This window comes from Anguilla anguilla, chromosome 8 (genome assembly GCF_013347855.1).
Source record: "Anguilla anguilla isolate fAngAng1 chromosome 8, fAngAng1.pri, whole genome shotgun sequence".
Lineage (NCBI taxonomy): Eukaryota > Metazoa > Chordata > Actinopteri > Anguilliformes > Anguillidae > Anguilla > Anguilla anguilla.
This window is the reverse complement of record NC_049208.1, coordinates 12134850-12153594: the sequence shown is the minus strand read 5'-3', so window position 1 is coordinate 12153594 and position 18745 is coordinate 12134850. Positions and strand designations below refer to the sequence as shown.

General features: G+C 44.6%; 2 protein-coding genes across 39 annotated transcripts in view; both read left to right on the top strand.

The window, feature by feature from the left end:
* Window positions 1-14490, top strand: part of LOC118233927 (fibrous sheath CABYR-binding protein-like) — a 29493-nt gene extending 15003 nt beyond the window's left edge. For 5 of the 38 annotated variants that reach the window (XM_035430053.1, XM_035430059.1, XM_035430043.1 and 2 more), the window contains 9 exons: window positions 4914-4991; window positions 6416-6529; window positions 7415-8260; window positions 9333-9374; window positions 9606-9647; window positions 10177-10224; window positions 10634-10678; window positions 11581-11625; window positions 14193-14490. In XM_035430053.1, coding sequence (XP_035285944.1) covers window positions 4914-4991; window positions 6416-6529; window positions 7415-8260; window positions 9333-9374; window positions 9606-9647; window positions 10177-10224; window positions 10634-10678; window positions 11581-11625; window positions 14193-14200 — 1268 coding nt within the window. In that variant the 3' untranslated portion in view covers window positions 14201-14490. The remainder of the gene's footprint in view (window positions 1-4913; window positions 4992-6415; window positions 6530-7414; window positions 8261-9332; window positions 9375-9605; window positions 9648-10176; window positions 10225-10633; window positions 10679-11580; window positions 11626-14192) is intronic. The other 33 variants (XM_035430050.1, XM_035430048.1, XM_035430044.1 and 30 more) reach the window with 33 other exon arrangements.
* On the top strand, window positions 1266-3286 carry LOC118233929 (vicilin-like seed storage protein At2g18540). Its single transcript, XM_035430085.1, has 2 exons — window positions 1266-2014; window positions 2060-3286. The coding sequence occupies exon 2, from the start codon at window positions 2062-2064 to the stop codon at window positions 2608-2610; it is 549 nt and encodes a 182-aa protein (XP_035285976.1). The 5' UTR covers window positions 1266-2014; window positions 2060-2061; the 3' UTR covers window positions 2611-3286.
* Window positions 14491-18745: the final 4255 nt, after the last annotated feature.

Sequence of the window (18745 nt, the reverse complement as noted above, 5' to 3'; positions counted from 1 at the left end):
ATTCAAATAGTCCCATGCATGTCGCTACAGTGAGGAAAAGAATAGATGAGATGTTCACTGGGCTGTGGAGAGAGACATTTCCTGACGGTGGTGGAATGTGATCAGTGCAGTTAAGAGCGTGCTGTTCAATCATGAGGATATCGAGCAGTAAAAGTGTTCAAAGCTCGAATACCCCTGTGTGTGTGTGTGTGTGTGTGTGGGGTGGGGGAGAATTTGCATCTCAGCAGTTTTTAACTAAAGAACGAAACCTTTTAACTTTGTCTCTCTTCTTCCTCCAAAGCGGAAGATCAGGCGGTGAAGGAGAAAGTTAGACGTGAAGGTATTCCCTCCGTCAGTCCGGGACTTTTATTCCGTGTCGGGGAATAAAAGGCTGCAGACTCGGCGCGTTGTTCCGTTCGCTCTGCTCGACGCTGCAGTCACGCTGAATAGACCCGTTTCTCCCCGGAGGTTTAATTGAGCACAGGCCAGCGTTTGCCTCCTAAGCTTGTTTTTATGTTGCTGTGATTTAGCTTGCCTTTCTCGTAGCTCTCTGTTCCGGTGCTGTTCATTCACTGTTAACTGTGGGACTGGATTCGTTCTGATCGTCCAGTTGCCACAAGTTCGCTATTTTTGGTAGCCTACCTGTGTAATGTTGTGTTTAAGAGTAAGGATTCGTTTAGTAACATAAGAGTTGTATAAAGGGGTTGGAGCATAGTGGCAGTGTGTGGAGACTGCATTGTGCTGGTTTATTTGTTTTTTTTGGGGGGAGGGGTGAGGGTGTAAGGCTAACATCTGACCTCGGAAAAATGCAGCTAAGTATAGCACGTGAAACGCAAGAAGTATTTCAGGCAGTGGATCGACATCCAGCACACCCCCTTATCTGCATCTGAACTACACCTCTGTTAGACACGCCCCCTTTCTGCCCCTAAACTACACTTGTTGGAAAATGCCCTCTTTCTGCCCCTGAACAGGGTATTGCAGGTTTTAATCTTGGAATGGGACACATTACCTTTGATTTTGAGAACTGGGGCCTGGATCACTTCAGCAATTGACCAGGTGTATGAATTAATGACATGAAATGAGGGTGGGGCTTGGAATATGAGCATGCCTGGGATTGGTGTAGTTTGAGTTGCGGCCAGTCAAGGCCCTGAACCCTTTCGAAGGAACGAATGGGATGCATGCTGTTGGTCAGTCCTGGGGTGCCGTTCTTAAACACCTTTTTCCCCCAATGATCCAGATGAGAAGCCGCAAGAGGTTGCTGAGAAACAGGCACCCAGAGGTATCTGCTTTTATTCCCATTGGTTGGCGTTTGGGAATGTTTTTTTGCTGATTGGTTGATTGGCTTGTGGTTGTGCCTTCTCATTGGTTCAGTGTTGTGTGTTAAGGAAAGTTGAGTGTGCACTAATGTGCATGACCTATGCGCTGAACACATAGCTGCATCCAATAAGGAATGGTCATTTATTGCCATGGTCATGATATTTATCCCTTTCAATACTGTGTGATTGTTGCTTTTTATTAATGATATTGGTAACTTCAGTTTTTAATTTGTTGCTATGCTGCAGCTTATTAAGAAATTAGTTTGGTGGGATGGCTGTAAGATTGAGTTAATTAAAAAGCCCTTTTGTGTTATTGGATGTTAATAATTAAGACGTGAAGCTGCGCTTTTCAGCTTCACATTTCCTCTAACAGCTACCGAGTGGTATTTGTGTTTGCATTTGCACGGTTTGCCTCCAAGAGGTGTGGTCCTCCAGAAGGAATTCCTTAGTCCTAAGACTAACGGAAACGTGTGCGCGTGTGCACGGGGACATGAGGGAGTTCTCCAGATGAATAATCAAAAGCAGCTGCGCGTTTGCTCTGAAATGGCTTCTCAAATCAGGAGTGGGTGGAGTGGTAGTGCTGGAATGTCCTACCAGCTGCTGGTGTGAAATGTCCACCAATGTCCCAGATTAACCGCGCTAACTGGATCGGCAGTGCTGGTGTGGATTGGCTGCGGTTGAAAGTGGGGCGGGGCTTTCTGCTGTCACGACGACGGAAGTGATGATTGGGTGGGCGGGGCTTCCTGCTGCCACGGCGACGGAAATGATGATTGGGTGGGCGGGGCCTCCAGAGGGCTCCATTTTCCGGGACCCCGCGGGGAAGCTGAAGGAGGCGCTGAAGCGGCAGCTGGCCATGATCCACGCCCGCATCGAGGCCAAGAAGATCGCCCGGCTGGCCCTGACTGAGCTCCGCAGCGCCATGGCCGCCGAGGAGGAGGAGCGCCAGGCCCAGCGAGCCGCCGAGGCCGCCCTGGAGGAGGCCGCCCTGAAGGCCAGCCACCGCACCGAGGCCAAGCTCCTCAAGGTGGTGGAGAAGATGGAGAGGGAGGAGATGAAGAGGGCAGAGGAGGAGGAGGAGATGAGGGCCAAGGCCAGGAGGGGGAGGGAGAAAGAGAAGGAGGAGAAAAAGGCCAAGAGAGAGAGGGAGGAGAAAAGGGAGAAGGCGGAGAAGGACAAAAAGGCGGCCAGTAAAAGAACGGAGAGGCGCGTGGAGGGCGACGATGCGGACGACCGTAAGACCCGCACGAAAGTGGGAAAGCGCCAAAGGGTGGCCCGAGAGAAGAGAGGGGCTCTCGGGGGTGTGGGTAAAAAATGAGGCAGTGCCACCTGCCAGTGCTCAAGCTGGCAACCACCACCCGTCCCCTCCCCCCAAAAAAAATGATAAAGGGAAAATCGAGAACAAGGGTGCCCTCGTCAGCAAGGCGCAGAGATCGGGCCTGGTCTCTGAGGGCCCCGTGTCCCGTTGCAGGGGTGTGACTGTCACCACCTCTTGCGGGACAGCTGTCCTGCGGGGTCATGAGTAGTGTGGTTCTGTCCCCAACACCACGGCAACGCAGCAGGAGGAAAGTGTGAATTTAGCGAGCAGCTAAATGTCCTGAACGTAGTTAACTTAACCCATCCCAGCAGCAGCTCTTATTTTGTCGTTATTAGCAGCCGAATCTCGTGAGAAATGTTAAATGTCACTTATATTTTCCTGCTTTATTTTTTTAAAACTGGAGTTTCACAGTTCATTGGTGTAAAAATTCTGACAGGGTTACTTCTTTTGGATGTTAATATCTGCTACTGCTGATTGTGATGCCCCAGTCACGCAGGCGCTAACACCTGCATTTGAGTTTAATAAGCCAGTTTGATTTCCTTCTGTCCATTTTATTCATTAGTAGATGTGGACAAAGCTTTCTGTCTCCCATAAGTAATGTCTGCTGTAGATGACGTGTTAAATGTTAATATGTTAAATTTTGAAATAAAGTAGATTTGTTTTCTTTTTTTGATGATCTCTGTCCATGACAGGCCCATTGTATGTTGTATTTAGAGTGAAATTGGTGGGTGCGACACAATCACGTTTCCAGTGTGACACTATTGCCCTTCACATATCAAACTGCACAGCCTACTTCTGTCAATCAGACATTGGAGGCGGGCCCCAGAGAGCTGTCGGATGACACAGCAGAAGTCTCAGTATTTGTTTGTTGCTGACTCATTTTAAGCTTCACTTCGGCATTAAAATCACCAGGTAAATCTGTCCAGCTCAGGATACAACACGTTCCTTTGTGTGACAGGCGAGGAGAAGAATGAGGAGACGTTGTCAGCCCGGTCTGAACCGGCGGCAAGCCGTGACCTGTTTTGGTTGCGAAACCTATTTCTCAAATTGCAGGCAAAGCCAGTCCTGTTATCTGCAGATCTGTGACCTGTGGCCCCAGCCCCGTGGGCTACGGCAGCTAGGCGTGAGCTTAACCAAAAGCTATGCGGTGCTGGCCGCCATGGCGACTCGGAAGAATGGTCGGTTTGTAACCGCGGGCAACAGCGTGGCAATGGGGGGGTGGGCGGGGGGTTTCAGAGCTGAGCCTGTAACCTAAAAGTTGCAGGTTCTGTGGTGGATCGCTGTTTTACACCTGAATGAGGTACTCGCCCACACTGCTCAGAGCTGTGTATCCATGTGTGTAAATGGAGGGTGTGTAAGTTACTGTGATCATTGGCACCGGCAGAGTCCTGTTGTGATCATTTATTCATCATTTTCATCTGTGAGTAACACTAATGATCTGTGCTGCTCTACCGTGTAGACATGACCTCCTTTTTGAAATGTCATTACTCTCACTCACTCTCTTGCCCTTTCACGATCCACTCGTTTCGAAACTGCCCGAAATCGACCCAAAAAGTTCAAAAGTTTAAGAAAAAAAGACAAGCAAAAGTAAACCAAATTCAGCCATCATTTTGTGCCTCGATTGTGTTCAGTGATGTATGACTTGCATTTACATTTTACATGATAGGTAATGCATTATCCATATTTCGCTGATGTTCCATTTCAGATTTATTTCCTTAATCTGGATTCCTGCATATTCCATTTGAGCTCCTTCAATGCACTCACTCCTTCTGTATGTGACCGATGTTTGAAATGTTTTTCCTTGCTTCTTCGTGAAGGTGAATGGTCTGTGATTTCACATCAGCACACAGGCTTCAAACGATTTGTGTACCAGTTTACATCAGTGCACATTTTCCCTGATTTCACTTCATTACAGACTCATGACAACTCCAAAGATGGGCTTTGTTTAATTGGTTCAATACAAGTGTCATTGTACCGCACATCTTTACAGAACACTTATGACTTCACGATACGTGTGAAGCTTTAGGAGTCTCACCTGCTTCTTGGGTGGCTGCCGGAGGCTTTGGGAGTTTGCATCACAATGAAAGCTTCATGGCTCCTGAAGTCCTCTGCTTTTTACATTTCCTAAATCATTTGCCTAAACAAACGTTTCATGAACTTAGCCCAGCATTACAGGCCTTCTGACAGAAGGCGCTTTTCAAATCCACATTGGCGACGCATGCTTCATGAGAAGCAAATATGAAATTACACCATAGAACGTCACACAAGCTTACGAGCCCGCGTGCCCGTTGTAACTCCTCCAGGGCTGAAGGACAAGCCGGCCGTCGTGGTGCAAACAGAGGCGACGAAAGAGGAAGCAGCAGCTCCACCAGCAGAACAAGGTATGGTCAAACTCACGGAACAAAGCAGCCCATTAGCCCCTTGAGGTGTAAGATCACTGAACGTTCTAACGCTGATGTAACTATCAATACTGGTAATTATAAGCAAAGAAGTTCTTGAACACTGACTTAATTTTGAAAAAAAACATTCCAAAAAAAACTATACTTCAGAGGGTTAAAGGCCCTGCCAAAGACATGTGACCGAATATATAATGTAATAAAGGTATATTTTGGGTATATTTATTCACTTTGCTGCAGAACCATGCTGGTGTAGTTAGGCCAGGCACTGTGTCTTCCTCCTGCTTACTGGCCTCTCCATGCTGTTAGGAACACACCAGTCTTCCCCCTGTACATCTGTCCTTGTAGGGACTAGTTGCGGTTATCTAACTGGAAGTTAAACATTAACCCGCCGTGCTGGAAAGAGCCATCGATTCTACATGCATGTCACTAGCATGAGTGGAATGTAGTCGTACAGAACACCCTCATTGGTCGACGAGACATGGAAAGGTGATCACTCTTTAACCGGATTGTAGATAAGCTGGTATTGCTTCATAAGGCAGGCTCTTGTGTAAATCCATTACGAAAAGGCCTGACCAACTGGTGAATAATACGTTGGCATCTGTAACTGTGCTATTGGTTAGTTTCCGTTTCATAAATGTAAAATAAAATAAAATAATGAAAAGGCAATAACTGGTTGTTTGATGTGATTATGTAATTCCCCCAGTATTTGTCATAATTAGAAATTCCGCATATGGTTAAGCTAAATATCCAGTACATTCTTATTCTGCTTTATGTTGTCGTACCCTTTGAGGTAAGGTTAGTTAACCTGCAGTACATTGCATTGAAATCCAAGTGGAGCATGAATTTAGCAGAGTGTCAGGTACTACTTTTCTTAATTTAACAAAAACTCTTGTTTTTCACTTGAATGCGAGAACGTGTTGTGTTAGAAATGCGTGAAAATGCATGTGCTGATTAACTGTTTCTGGCAATGTTTGTGTTGTTTTTCTCACATGAATCTAGTGGTTTCATTTTTTCCCTTTATTTCCTCATTTTTTCCTCTTTGGATGAAAAGCAGCGGCATGCATAATGAGCGTTATTGTTTAATGAAGTTGGATCAGAACCGGAAAGCTCATTTATGAAAGTAGGGTCTGCCTAGCAGCGTTTCATAGACACGATGCAGTACTGTGCCAATAGCCAGAGAGCACCTGAGTCAGGGGACCCCACCAGCTGTTCCCCATTATCCAGCACTCCTCTGGTGCCTGCTGCCACCCCCATCAGGGTAGGCTTGCCTGCTGCCATTGAGGTGGGTTTTGGGTGGGTTTTGGGGAACCCCCCAGGACCCCTGGGATAGCCAGCCACACAGCGGATGTGCTCTGCTCACTCACAAGTACGAAGGAGCTTTGAACTGTTGATCTATCCATCTGCAGAACCTGAGCCAGAACCTGAGCTTGAACTGGAACCGGAACCAGAACAAGAACCGGAACCGGAACCGGAACCAGAACCTGAGCCTGAGCCAGAGCCCGTCGTGGAGGAGCCTACAGGTGCGTTGCCTTGCCTTGTCCATGTTTATTTGGGGCAGGACTGCTACACTTCACGTCTCAACCCAAAGTCCACATTACGCTTTTGGACAGAAACCTTGTGTTTCTTGGACAGACTCCACATCCTGGCGGTTATGCCTCCAATATATTTTTTAATGGATATTGACACTGACCGTATTCTGTAGTTCATTAATCTCGATGGCCGCCAACCGGATGTCCTTTCTGCCTCCGGAGAAGCCTCCTGTTGAGCAATCGTTAAGTGTTTTATAATGCCCTTTAGTGCGTTGATTATTATTGTGTGTATTTATGCCCTAGATTCTTCATACTGTGCTCTAGGCTTTTGACACATTTGTCTATAATGTTAATGTTAATGTTAAAGGATGTGATTTGTCAACTAGTGACTTTTTCTTATTTTTTAAGAGATTGAATACTGAAATAAACATTTTGAACTGAGATTTTAACCAGGACCCAACATCCCTGGGTTTTTTTCACGGGAAAAGTTAATGTTGTCAACCAGAAAGTAATACAACACTGAGGGGCCTTTTGGGGAAGTAACTTATTTAAGCAGACTAATTTTCCAGCTCTTGTCCTTTTTTATACATTTGGTTGTATTGGGCTTAAGCTGTCACATTGGCGGAAATTTTCTGCACGTTGTGCATGTGCGTATTACACACTTCTACGGCTCTTTCAGTTAACCGGGGTCATGTGGCAGAGATGCCCAAATTCCCCACATCGAAATCTGACACTTTCTGTAAAATTAGAATGCTTTATTTTGCCGTATTCGCAGATTAGAAAACTCAGCCTCCGAGTGATTTATGCTTGCCTTGTGTAAATCGTTGCTGTTTATCATTTCATCATGTTGATGCACTTGTGACTCATGCCTTTTAGAGCCAGAGGTGGAGGAAGAGATCGAAGCTGTAGAGGAAGAGGTGGAGGAAGAGCAGGTGGTGGAAGAGGAACCAGTTTTGGAGGAAGTGGCTGCCCCAGTTGAAGAGGAAGCAGGTCTTTGGGGAGAAGAGGCTGCTCCTGCAGAAGAGGAAGTAGCTGTTACTGAAGAAGAGGAAGTGGCTGCTCCCGTGGAGGAGGAAGTGGCTGCTCCTGTAGAAGAGGAAGTGGCTGCTCCTGTGGAAGAGGAAGAGGCTGCTGCCGTTGAAGAGGAAGAGGCTGCTCCTGTGGAAGAGGAAGAGGCTGCTCCTGTGGAAGCGGAAGAGGCTGCTCCTGTGGAAGCGGAAGAGGCTGCTCCTGTGGAAGCGGAAGTGGCTGCTCCCGTAGAAGAGGAAGTGGCTGCTCCCGTAGAAGAAGAAGTGGCTGCTCCCGTAGAAGAGGAAGTGGCTGCTCCCGTAGAAGAGGAAGTGGCTGCTCCCGTGGAAGAGGAAGTGGCTGCTCCCGTGGAAGAGGAAGTGGCTGCTCCCATAGAAGAGGAGGTAGCCACTCCAGTTGAAGTGGAAGAGGCCGCCCTGGTTGAGGAGGAAGAGGCTGCACCAGTTGAGGAAGAAGAGGCTGCACCAGTTGAGGAAGAAGAGGCTGCACCAGTTGAGGAGGAAGAGGCTGCACCAGTTGAGGAAGAAGAGGCTGCACCAGTTGAGGAAGAAGAGGCTGCACCTGTGGAAGAGGAAGCTGTTGAGGAGGTGCAGGAAGAGGCTGCTCCTGCAGAAGATGTTGAAGAGGAGGAAGTAGCCCAGGAAGAGGAGGAGTCGGAGCCAGTGGAGGAGGAGGTAGCTGCAGCCGAAGAGGGTGAGCTCCCTAGTAACTCAGTTCCTGGTTTCCACTGATTCAACTAACTTTGTATGGCTGCTCTGTTAATGAGTTACCCAAGGTTTTCCCCAAAACACAGTTCCATAAAATCTCTAATCTCTTTTTAAAAAGTACATATGTAGGTTTAGCAAGAACAATTGGGTGCTTTAAAATATTCCAAAAAACCCAAGCAACTAAAGACAGAATTTCACCAACAGAGGTCACCCCCCCCTCCCAAAAAAAATCACAATTTTTCAAGGCCCTGCATTTCGCTGACAGTCGCTTTCCTGAATGATTTTCTCAGAAACGTGCAGTACTGAGCACCTGTGGCCAAACTGCCAAAGGACACGTATGGCTAATCTTATCTTTTTCAGATAGACGGTCCTACGTGTACGTTTGGTAAGGTCCATGTTGGTTTTTCACCCGTAGTTTGAAGATGAGATAGGAGCAGTTACACATGAATCTCTCCCCTCAGTGTTATCTACACTGTGCGGGTACTTGTGATGAGAGTTTACGAAACTTGAGAATGTGATTGATGTGTTACATTAATAAGCTTTGAGCACAATTAAACAATTTCTGCAAAGGTAACTAAGTCTCAAACATGAAACTTGAACAGAAATGAAAACTGCATAGTTTTTCAAACGGAAATCTGTGCTGTTGCATGATTATTAGTTGCGTTATTTTATCACTAATAAGTGTCTCTTCTGCTTTTGAAGTGGTCAGTGTGGTGTGCTATTTGTAGATATGATAGCATATCTGACAGTGACCATTCTGTATGGATGTTTACTGGAAGCTCTCTTCTGATTGGCTGCCTGCTAAATGGTCACTGCTGATTGATTAAAATATTCAAATGAAGTGGTAGCTAGGCAAGCAACCTTATCTCCAAATAGCTGCTGTATTGGGCACATAAGAACTTTTTTGCTTCCAGGATTAAAGGGGTGGGGAAGTCTCGACTGAATTAAATGGCTTTAATGTCATATTGGTTTTCCTGGGTTCTTTATGTGTTTGTAAAAAAAGGTATTTTGATTACTGTGTTCGTCTAGCATTATTGAATTCCCCTCCTGTTTTCCAGCAGAGCCAGAGGCTGAAGCGTTAACTGAAGGTGAATCTGAAGGTTGGTTTTGAATGCCAGTTACGTTTCACGACATCGTTTTAAGTGTTTAATTTCTGTAGAAGGGATGGGGAAAGATCTGAGGTGCGCAGTGGCTAGTCTTTGCAGCATGTGCTAGAATTAAAGTTGTTTGGAAGAGTTGGGTTTGTAAGATCTGGATTTAATGGAAGTAAAGAATTTGTGAAGGAACAGTTTGCAGCAGGTTGTGATACTGTGGTTGCATTTGCCCATCAGAAGTTCCTGAAGAGGAGGAAATGCTTCAGGAAGAAACAGAAGGTTAATACAGGAAGTGTAGATCTGACACTGGCCTCTTCCTCTGAATGATTGCTGAACTCTGTGCCTGTATATCAGATGTGTAGTCTGCTATGGATCAATCTCTCGCTCACTCATGCTTGTTTACTCACTCGTGCTCGTATACTCACTCACGCTAGTGTACTCACGCACGCTTGTTTACTCAAGCTCGTATACTCATGCATGCTTGTTTACTTGCGAGTGTACAACGGACTGTTGCACATAATCTCTCCATTTCCTCCCCTCACAACAGCTGTGGTCTCTATGAAGGGGCAGCTGCAAGGCATGCTGGGTAGTGCAGTGCTGTTGTAGCCTTCAGCAAGCTCCTGTAACTAAAGTGCTTCAGTTAAAAGTGCCACACTTTTACTGAAAGCGTCTACTTCACTAAGCACCCCGTTTATGAACTGATTGCATGTAAGGATGTCAGCAGGTAGAACTAACCTTGGTTATGGGCTGGGCCTAGCAGATGAACACCAGGACCCTTGACTGACTGAACTCTCTTTTTTTTTCATAGCAGATGAACCCGTTCCAGTTGAAGAACAGGCTAAAGCAGAGTCTTCAGGTAAACTTATGCTGCAGTTCTAGTGTATGTTTTTTGTGTGTTTTGTGTATGTATGTACGTGCATGCATGTGGCTGTGTATTATAGGGAGACAGACTATGTGTGTGAGAGCTAGACTGGACCTTGGTGTGTGTGTGTGGGTTGGTAACTGTTTAGCTCTCCATGTGGGGAAGTTGCCAGTCAGGGTTCCTTGTCCAGGTTTTGGAGGGCTTTAGTCTATTTAGTCTAAATCTCAGAGTTTGGAGGACTGGTTTTATTGGTTCTTTTATCAGTTTATCTCTATTTGGTGCTGTTGTCTTGTACTCGTTTTTTTATTGTGTTTGATACTTATGTGTAAAGGTGGTGCTTTTGTTTGGTGTTCTGTCCTGTTAATTGTTTCGTGTTGCTTGTTTGGTGACTTTGGTTAAACAGAAGAACCTGTTGCGACAGAGCAACAATTTGAGGAGGAGCCCATTGGTAAGTGTGTGCGTGCGTGCATGTGTGTGTGTGCATGTGTGTGTGTGTCTCTTGTCCTGTGGTAACACTGTTTTTAAAGTAGGTGTAGGAAGGGCCCTATAGGGCTTGCCTCAAGTCTATTGTGCGTACGCTAGCTGTGTTTTACAGTAGCTCAGGTCCTAATGGACTGTGCAGTGCACTAACAGAAATAAATGGCGCATAATGGCGGTAATGAGCCCTGTGCAGTCACAGCGGTGTGGCTGGGAGCTGCTCTGTGGCCCTGGCAGCTGTGAGTGTGGGAGATACAGCTGCTCAGTGAGCTGCCCAGCGAGCTAGTCCCTGTTCGTTTGTCTTCATATTGAGGAGTGAACTTTGCACGTGTTGCCACAGCCAACGTCCTGTAGGGGGAGCGAGTGAGCACGCTCCTCCCCCCACCCCCATGCAGGAAACACGAGGCCAAAGGGGGAAAAAAATTAAATTTATGTTAATTTATGCTGCAGTTCTAGTGTATGTTTTTTGTGTATGTATGTACGTGCATGCATGTGACTGTGTATTACAGGGGGACAGACTATGTGTGTGAGAGCTAGACTGGACCTTGGTGTGTGTGTGTGGGTTGGTAACTGTTTAGCTCTCCATGTGGGGAAGATGCCGGTCAGGGTTCCTTGTCCAGGTTTTGGAGGTTTAGTCTATTTAGTGTAAATCTCACAGTTTGGAGGTCTGGTTATATTGGTTCTTCTATGGCAGTGATTGGTTAAATCTCTAAGTTTATCTCCACAAGAATTCTAAAATCCTAATTTTGTGCTACTGTTTGGTGCTAGTTTTTGTAGTGTGTTTGATACTTATGTGTAAAGGTGGTGTTTTTGTTTGGTGTTCTGTCCTGTTAATTGTTTCGTGTTGCTTGTTTGGTGACTTTGGTTAAACAGAAGAACCTGTTGCGACAGAGCAACAATTTGAGGAGGAGCCCATTGGTAAGTGTGTGCGTGCGTGCATGTGTGTGTGCGTGCATGTGTGTGTGTGTCTCTTGTCCTGTGGTAACACTGTTTTTTAAAGTAGGGCTAGGCCGGGCCCTATAGGGCTTGCCTCAAGTCTACTGTGCGTACGCTAGCTGTGTTTTACAGTAGCTCAGGTCCTAATGGACTGTGCAGTGCGCTAACAGAAATAAATGGCACAAAATGAGCCCTGTGCAGTCACAGCGGTGTGGCTGGGAGCTGCTCTGTGGCCCTGGCAGCTGTGAGTGTGGGAGATACAACCCCCCCCCCCCTCGTTTATGCACCCCTGTCCCGATCCGATCCCTCAGAACTAACTGCATGCTGGGTAATAGCGGTTCCAGATTCACCTGCTCACAAACAAACTTATCTTCATATCAGAACTTGTTTTGCATTAGGCAGTGTAGGAGGGCGGGGCTAGCTATCCACTGTTCTCGCTATTTGAACACTGAGATTTTGGATCCAATTTAGCTCCTAATTGTCTGCTGCGATTCTTGTTGAAAGTAGACAAATGCGTGCTGAAATCTTATCTTGGCTTGTTGCCTTGTGTTGCACGTCAGTGGCTAATTGGTCCTGGACGTGCCTTCCAGTGAAAAATTTATACCAGTTCCAATGAAAAACAACTGTGTAACAAACTGCAGCATGCCAAGAATAAACCTGGAAAAAGAACACACTACCAGTGGAGCCTGTTAGCGCCAAGCTGAAAATACACGCTGGACACGAGCTATGGCAAAAAATATGAGAATGTCCTTAATTTTTCAGCACGTAGTCACTGCTACGAACAGTGAGTGCAAACAACCAACTGGGCCTGTTGACAGTAATTTATAACCCTGTAGGCTGTGAGCAGTGACTAGTGAGCAATGCTGTACACTTCCTGAATCACTGCTCTCTGCACTCCGAGAGTACTTATATAGGGTTTAGGGTTTATTTTGAAAGCTTGATCTTCTATGTGACTTCACAGAAGGTATTGAAGCTGCCCCTGCAATTACTATATATATAGTAATCACAATATAGTAACACAATTAGCAATCACTCCTATTGGGTAAAAAAAGAAAAGATGTTTTTAGAGCCGGATCCTTTAAGGCGTTAAGTGTCACACCCCCTTCGTCATCTGGTTTTAGCAGTATGGAACTAAACTTCTCACCACAGGAAGAGAGGGTCATGCCTCACAGGAAGAACTGTGCCCCCTGGTGGCGCTTTCTAGAAGTAAAACGAGGCGAATGTTACGCTGCAATTTCATGTGAACTCTGGTGCTCTTCCATCTAGTCAACCATCAACCATTCAGTCTGAGGGGCCAAAAGACTAATTTCCAGGGTGTTTTTGGTAATATTTACTGAGCTCTTAATACAATCCATAAAGGCATGGAGATGGTACTCCTATGAGAGAAACCTCATCACATATGGCAGAAAGCAGCCAGAGCATTTAACCAGTGTGACACCCAACAGGTTTGTCGCACACACTTTATTTATTTGTTTATTTTTACATTGGTGGCTGATGGGCAGAAGCTTTAGTGGCGGAAGTGAAGGTGCCCTAAATTTAAAGGAGCCCTCTCTCGTCACTCTCTGGCATGGCTGAGCGTCACAGGTTCCTCGTGTTTGTGTGAGGCGCGTGACTGTTTTACACAAAACGCCTGGATGCTCTGCCTCTTTAACAGGAGAGCACCGTGCCTACCCCCTTCACAGGAGCCCAGAGCGCACGTTCTGTCAGTCAGCCAGCGCATCTGCTCGCGCAGCCCCTCTGACCTCTGTTTCCTGGAGACAGGTGGTCCCTGCGGGAGACAGGGGCCCCTGGTGCTATCACTCAGTTTAAGGTCCCTGAAAGCGCCTGCAGAAGAGCAGGCGTTCAGCGGAACATTCCTTCTGTGTTATTAATGCTGGATATTGAGTTATTAAAAAAAAAAATTCTATTAATGAGCCAGAATGCAGGAAAAAATACAATGTGTTCTATAAATGCAGATTTTTTATTTTTTATAAAGATGGGCGATAAAAAAATTTTATATTAGCCTGTGTGGCAAAAGTTTTTTTGATATAAAATGCCAAATAGTCAGTTCTGTTTCAAATGTTGTAATAAAACTATGAACAATATACATTTGTTTTGTCACTGAGTTGGCATATTATGGCAAACTTTTTTATTTTATTTGAAAAAAAAAACCCGTATTGTATTGTCTTTGGGCATGCCTCTTCATATCACCTTGATACTGCCCCAGTGGCAGAACAGAACCTCCATTGATAAAATCGGCAGTCGATACTGGTTGATCTGTAGGATCGGTCTGTAGCCGTGGGTTAGTGTTTACATATGCTTTTAGGTATTTAGCAGATGTTCTTACCCATAGTAACTTTCAGGGCATCCCCCCCTTTTTAAAACACAGTCTGTGTATACAGCTGTATATTTACCTGGGAATCAAACTCAACCTCTTCAAGGCGATTTCCCTAGCCATTTTACCGTAGTGGAGTTTGCAGGTCCTGTTTGATCTCTTACCTGCTGCAGTACATACCTCTGCACTTTAACTCACCCCTGCTGTGTTTGTTTGCCCCTCCCTTCCCCCACAGATACGTAAAGCTTGAACAGGAACATGGGGAGATCACGAGGACACACCCCGACAACATTCCACTGAGAGGGAGCGTCTGAAAAATCCCACCGCCGAGCAAAAAATGGGAAAAAAACAAAAAAACAAAACGAAAAAAAGAATACCATGGAGAGAGTCCTGACTGGTGGCGTGGAGTCCAGGAGTCAAACCCCTTCAGAACCCATCCTCCCTGTCTGTCTCTCACCCTTTCTTCTTGTCCACGGTTCACTCTTTTAGTTCACTCAACCTTTCTTCAGTGACGTATGATTATGCTTTTTCTTTATTTTATCTCACGTTTTTCTGCGATTGAAAATTATGAATGATTTTCAGGATCTTAGGTAGCATCTTTCATTAATCGCGTTATATTCTTAATCTCTCTCTCCGACCCCTTTCATTTTTAGTCTGTTAGATGGATGTTTTGTTCAGTTTTTGAGTTGTAATTGCAGTCAGTGTGAAAAGAGCAGAGGTACATGTCTTTGTTTGTTAGCCGCAGGTGTTAGCCTGTGGCCGAGGGCGACCAGCTCTCGCCCCCGTGTGTGTTCCCCCCCTCGTCACTGCCGCCATCTTGTTTTGTGACGTAACGGCGACGCGTCTGTGAAGGATCTTTATGCAAAGCTGAAGCGGTCTGTCACCGAGTCGCCCAGCTGAAAAGTTTTGTATTACCAGTATGTATTTAGTGCTCACGTCACTGTCGCACAGCTGTCAAGAATCTATGCTGGCAGGGCTACTCAAGGGAATTGTCTGGTGGTGCGTGTGTGTGTGTGTGTCTGTGTGTGTGCGTGTGTGTGTGCGTGTGTGTGTGTGTTAGTGTGTGTGTGTGTGTGTGTGTGTGTGCGTGCGCGCGCATGACCGCGCGCGCATGACCTTTTTTTGAGCATCCATAATGAGCCGTGATGTCATTATCGGCAGATTGTCAGCTTATTTTCAGTATTTTAACACACTGTACCTCTGTTTGGTAGCTGTTTGGTACTGCAAGTGTTCTCCACACGCACCTCAACTAAGAAACCACAGCAGCTTCTTCACCTCTTGATATTTAGTGGACCACATCTGTTAGCCAGACGTTGTGGGTAATGATAGCACATTCTCTTTATTCCTTGTGCTTAGGTTTAAATCTCTACGTGGTTCGGGATCAGTGAATGTCTATACCACTGCTCTGTATGAATATAGTTTTTTTTATTATTATTAACTAATGAATGAGTGCTTTTGCACACAGCTGTGAAGCTTAAGGTGGGTTTTTTTATTTAGTTTATTTTTTCGGGACTTGTGTGACCAACACACCTTTGAACATAAACCCAGTTAGATTTTTTTTTTTTTTTTTCCATCTTTTAAAATTTTTTTTTTTTTTTTTTACTGGTCATGTTTCTTTGACTCCTGATTGGACCGTGTCTGCTTGGTCCAGCTGACCGCTCGCAGTCGCGCTGCAGAAACACAGCCTGGGTTTTTCGAGCGGGCAGCCGGTTCGCGGTCAAGTCTCACTGCAAAAGGAGGGGGGCACTCTGCCTGCAGAGAGGGGGAGAGTGTGTGCGCGTGTGTGTGTGTGTGTGTGTGAGTGTGCACCTGTCTGTGTGTGTGTGTGTGTTTGCGTCTGTGTGTGTGTGAGACCTGGAATATGAATGACTGCAGGTTTTACAAGAGCTGTGCTCAGCATGGAGTTTCTTCAACTGGGATTCTTAAGAATATTAACTGTTTAAAAAAAAAAAAAAAATAAAAAAAAAGGTTTTAAAAAAAAAAAAAGGGTGGTTGGGTTGAGGGGGAAGGCGAGGGAGTTAAAAAAAGAAAAAAAAAGTAGTTAATCTAAAGGGAATGCAGCCGAATTTAAGAGGATTGAGCCTGTACCTGATCTCTCATGTCCCAACTGTCTTCCTGCATCTGGGGCTCCACTCGTTTTCTTGTTTTCCCCCCCTTTCTAGTGTTTGTTATTGTTGTTGTTGATGTCGTCGTCATAGCGATTTTGTCAAAAGGACGTTAAATGTGGCTCTGCCAGCGCACCAAGGCTAAAGGATTAACTGAAAACCGAGTTGGATCTTTTGAAGGAAACTCAGTGATGTGTTTTTAGTCCCTTCTCTCACTGTGAATCATTGTTTTTTTTTATCTCCGTGGGTTCAGTATGTTGTCGTATTTGTGGCGTTTTACGTACATCATGGTGATTCAGAACCTGCCGAAGCAGTGACGGACTTTAGGAAATTCTGCAGTGCAAATTATTGTTTTTTTTCTTTTTCTTCTTTTATTTTTTCTGGGAGGTGGCAGAGGCGTTTCAGAACTTCATCAGTAGAACCAGTAGGTTGCATAATGCAGTTTTGTAGGAAAAAAGTTTTTTTTTTTTCTATAACACTAGTGGGTCTTTTCTACTCTTATAAATAACACTTTTGAAGTCTGTGAATTTTTAAAGGCGGTGTTAAGTTGACATTTTCAGCTGTACAAGATTCATTCTAGATTTTTAAAGACACTTTTTAGATGAACATTTTTAATTCTCTGAATTTAAAGAAGTGTTGAAGAACTTTTTCAAAGCCATATGTGAAAGGTGGGTCCTTGCTGCTTCAGCATATCACTTCAAGGGAAAGACATCGCACAGCTAGCAATAACACATCACAACTGTCTCAAAAAAAAAGAAAAGGAATTATTTCTTTTTGCGGTTCACATTTGAACAGAGGTTTATGCAGCACACGTTTCCTTTAGGTTTACATGGTATTCTGCTGTAAAAGGGTAACTAACCGGTTTTAAATTATTGTGAAATTGCATTCCTGAGGCGTTTCGTCAGCTGTCGACGGTTTTCTGTAAATTTTCTGTTTTGAGGCTGCAATAAACATTTGGGACAACTTGGGTGGGTCGGCTCCATTTCTTCTCCAGTCCCCTTCCCCCATTTCAAATTCCAGACCTTACCTGCCATGCCAGCTTGCTTTAAATATGCTCAATGCATTATGAAGATTCAGGCATTGTTATTCAAGCTTGTTATTCAAGCTAGCTGGCTGACTTTTTTTTTTTCTTTTTTTAAAAATTGAGTAAGATCTTTACCAGTCCTATATTAGAACGGTCTGAATTCATGAAAGAACAATCTAGAGAATAATTATTCATGCCATAAACTAATTTACTAAGGTAATGGGAGTTCAAATGTACAGCACATTAGACAAGTCAGGTACTTTTAGTTCAATCTAAATTATCAATCGTCAGTTTTCAGTTGCAGTATCATTTAAATAAGTCCCGAAAACTTAAAACAGCTGCTGCTGTTTCCAGTACTTATTTTAAGCCACTAGATGGCACAGGTTTCTATGTGGTTTGTTATATTGCAATTTTGCTATGGGCTCTTTTGGCCCCTTCAGAATATTGCTCAGGTAATTGCTGATAATTATCCATAATTACTGATAATTGCTGATAACAGTGCCTCTTCACATGATGCAGAATGCAGCTGTGGAATGATTAGACTTCACTGTTCATGTTGATAATTTGTCCCTAATGGACACAAAGCTAAGTGATGAACAGCTTGCTTGTCTGTGGGTGCTGTCTCCCTCTTGCATGAGTAAATGTAGGCAGCGCTTTTAATTTCCAACAAAACCAGAGTGAACTGGGCAGAGGTGTGAACTCAGCATCACAAAAGCATTTACTTTACTGCTCCATAATGCACAAGCTCTCATCTGAATGAGAAAGATGGTGTAATCCGGACAAGATTGACTGTCCGCCCTTCAGGAAGGGGGTTGAAACCATGGAAACTGTTACCAAGATTCAGCCGTGAGTGTTCCTGATTGACAGGCTATCTGGCTTCCACAGAAACCTGGCAGAGAAGCATGGAGTACGCTACATCAGTAGTTCCCAACCCTGTTCCTGGAGGTCTACCAAATTTGAAATAAAAAAACCCCTCAGGATGGTAGACCAAACCCTGTTTCTACTAATCAGCAGCTCTACTTGATCCCTAACCTGTTGTAGGGGGTGTGTTTTGTTAGGGCTGGAGTGAAAACCTCCAGGACAGTAGATCTCCAGAAATAGGGATGGGAACCACTGCACTAATTTTCCATTGCCTGAAAAAAATATTTTACATTTTCTAAATTTACTGGACAGGCTGCAGATTATTTGTTAACCAGGCATAACTCTTAGTGCAGTGAGAACACACTCAGCCACATGCATAGAGGTATACATGCATGTACAAAACCATCATCATCAGAAAAATACTGTACTCCACCCAAGAGACACATGCAACAGTGGTAACAGATTAATATTGAAAAAAGGTCCAGGAAAATTAGCATTATAAATACGATAAAATACTTTTGTCTGGGGAAAAACTCCCTTTCTAAAAGCAGAAAGCAACATGATGAATTTTATGTGTCCAAAGAAAACTGGGATGCATATGCCCATTCTAAAGTCTGTCTGTGCTAGTTAGATAGCAAAGCGAGAGATGAACGGATTCATTTAAAAAATGTGCACTTCATTTTAGTCAGTGAATCAAAACATGACATTTAAAAACTTTTTGGCATTTGTTTCCCTTTTTGAACATAAGACTATAGTCTTATATATCTTTCTGGTTTGCACTGAAACACATTTTTGATC

What these genes read in the sequence shown, in the direction of transcription:
- LOC118233929 (XM_035430085.1), top strand. Translation starts at nt 2,062, where the DNA reads ATGATTGGGTGGGCGGGGCCTCCAGAGGGCTCCATTTTCCGGGACCCC.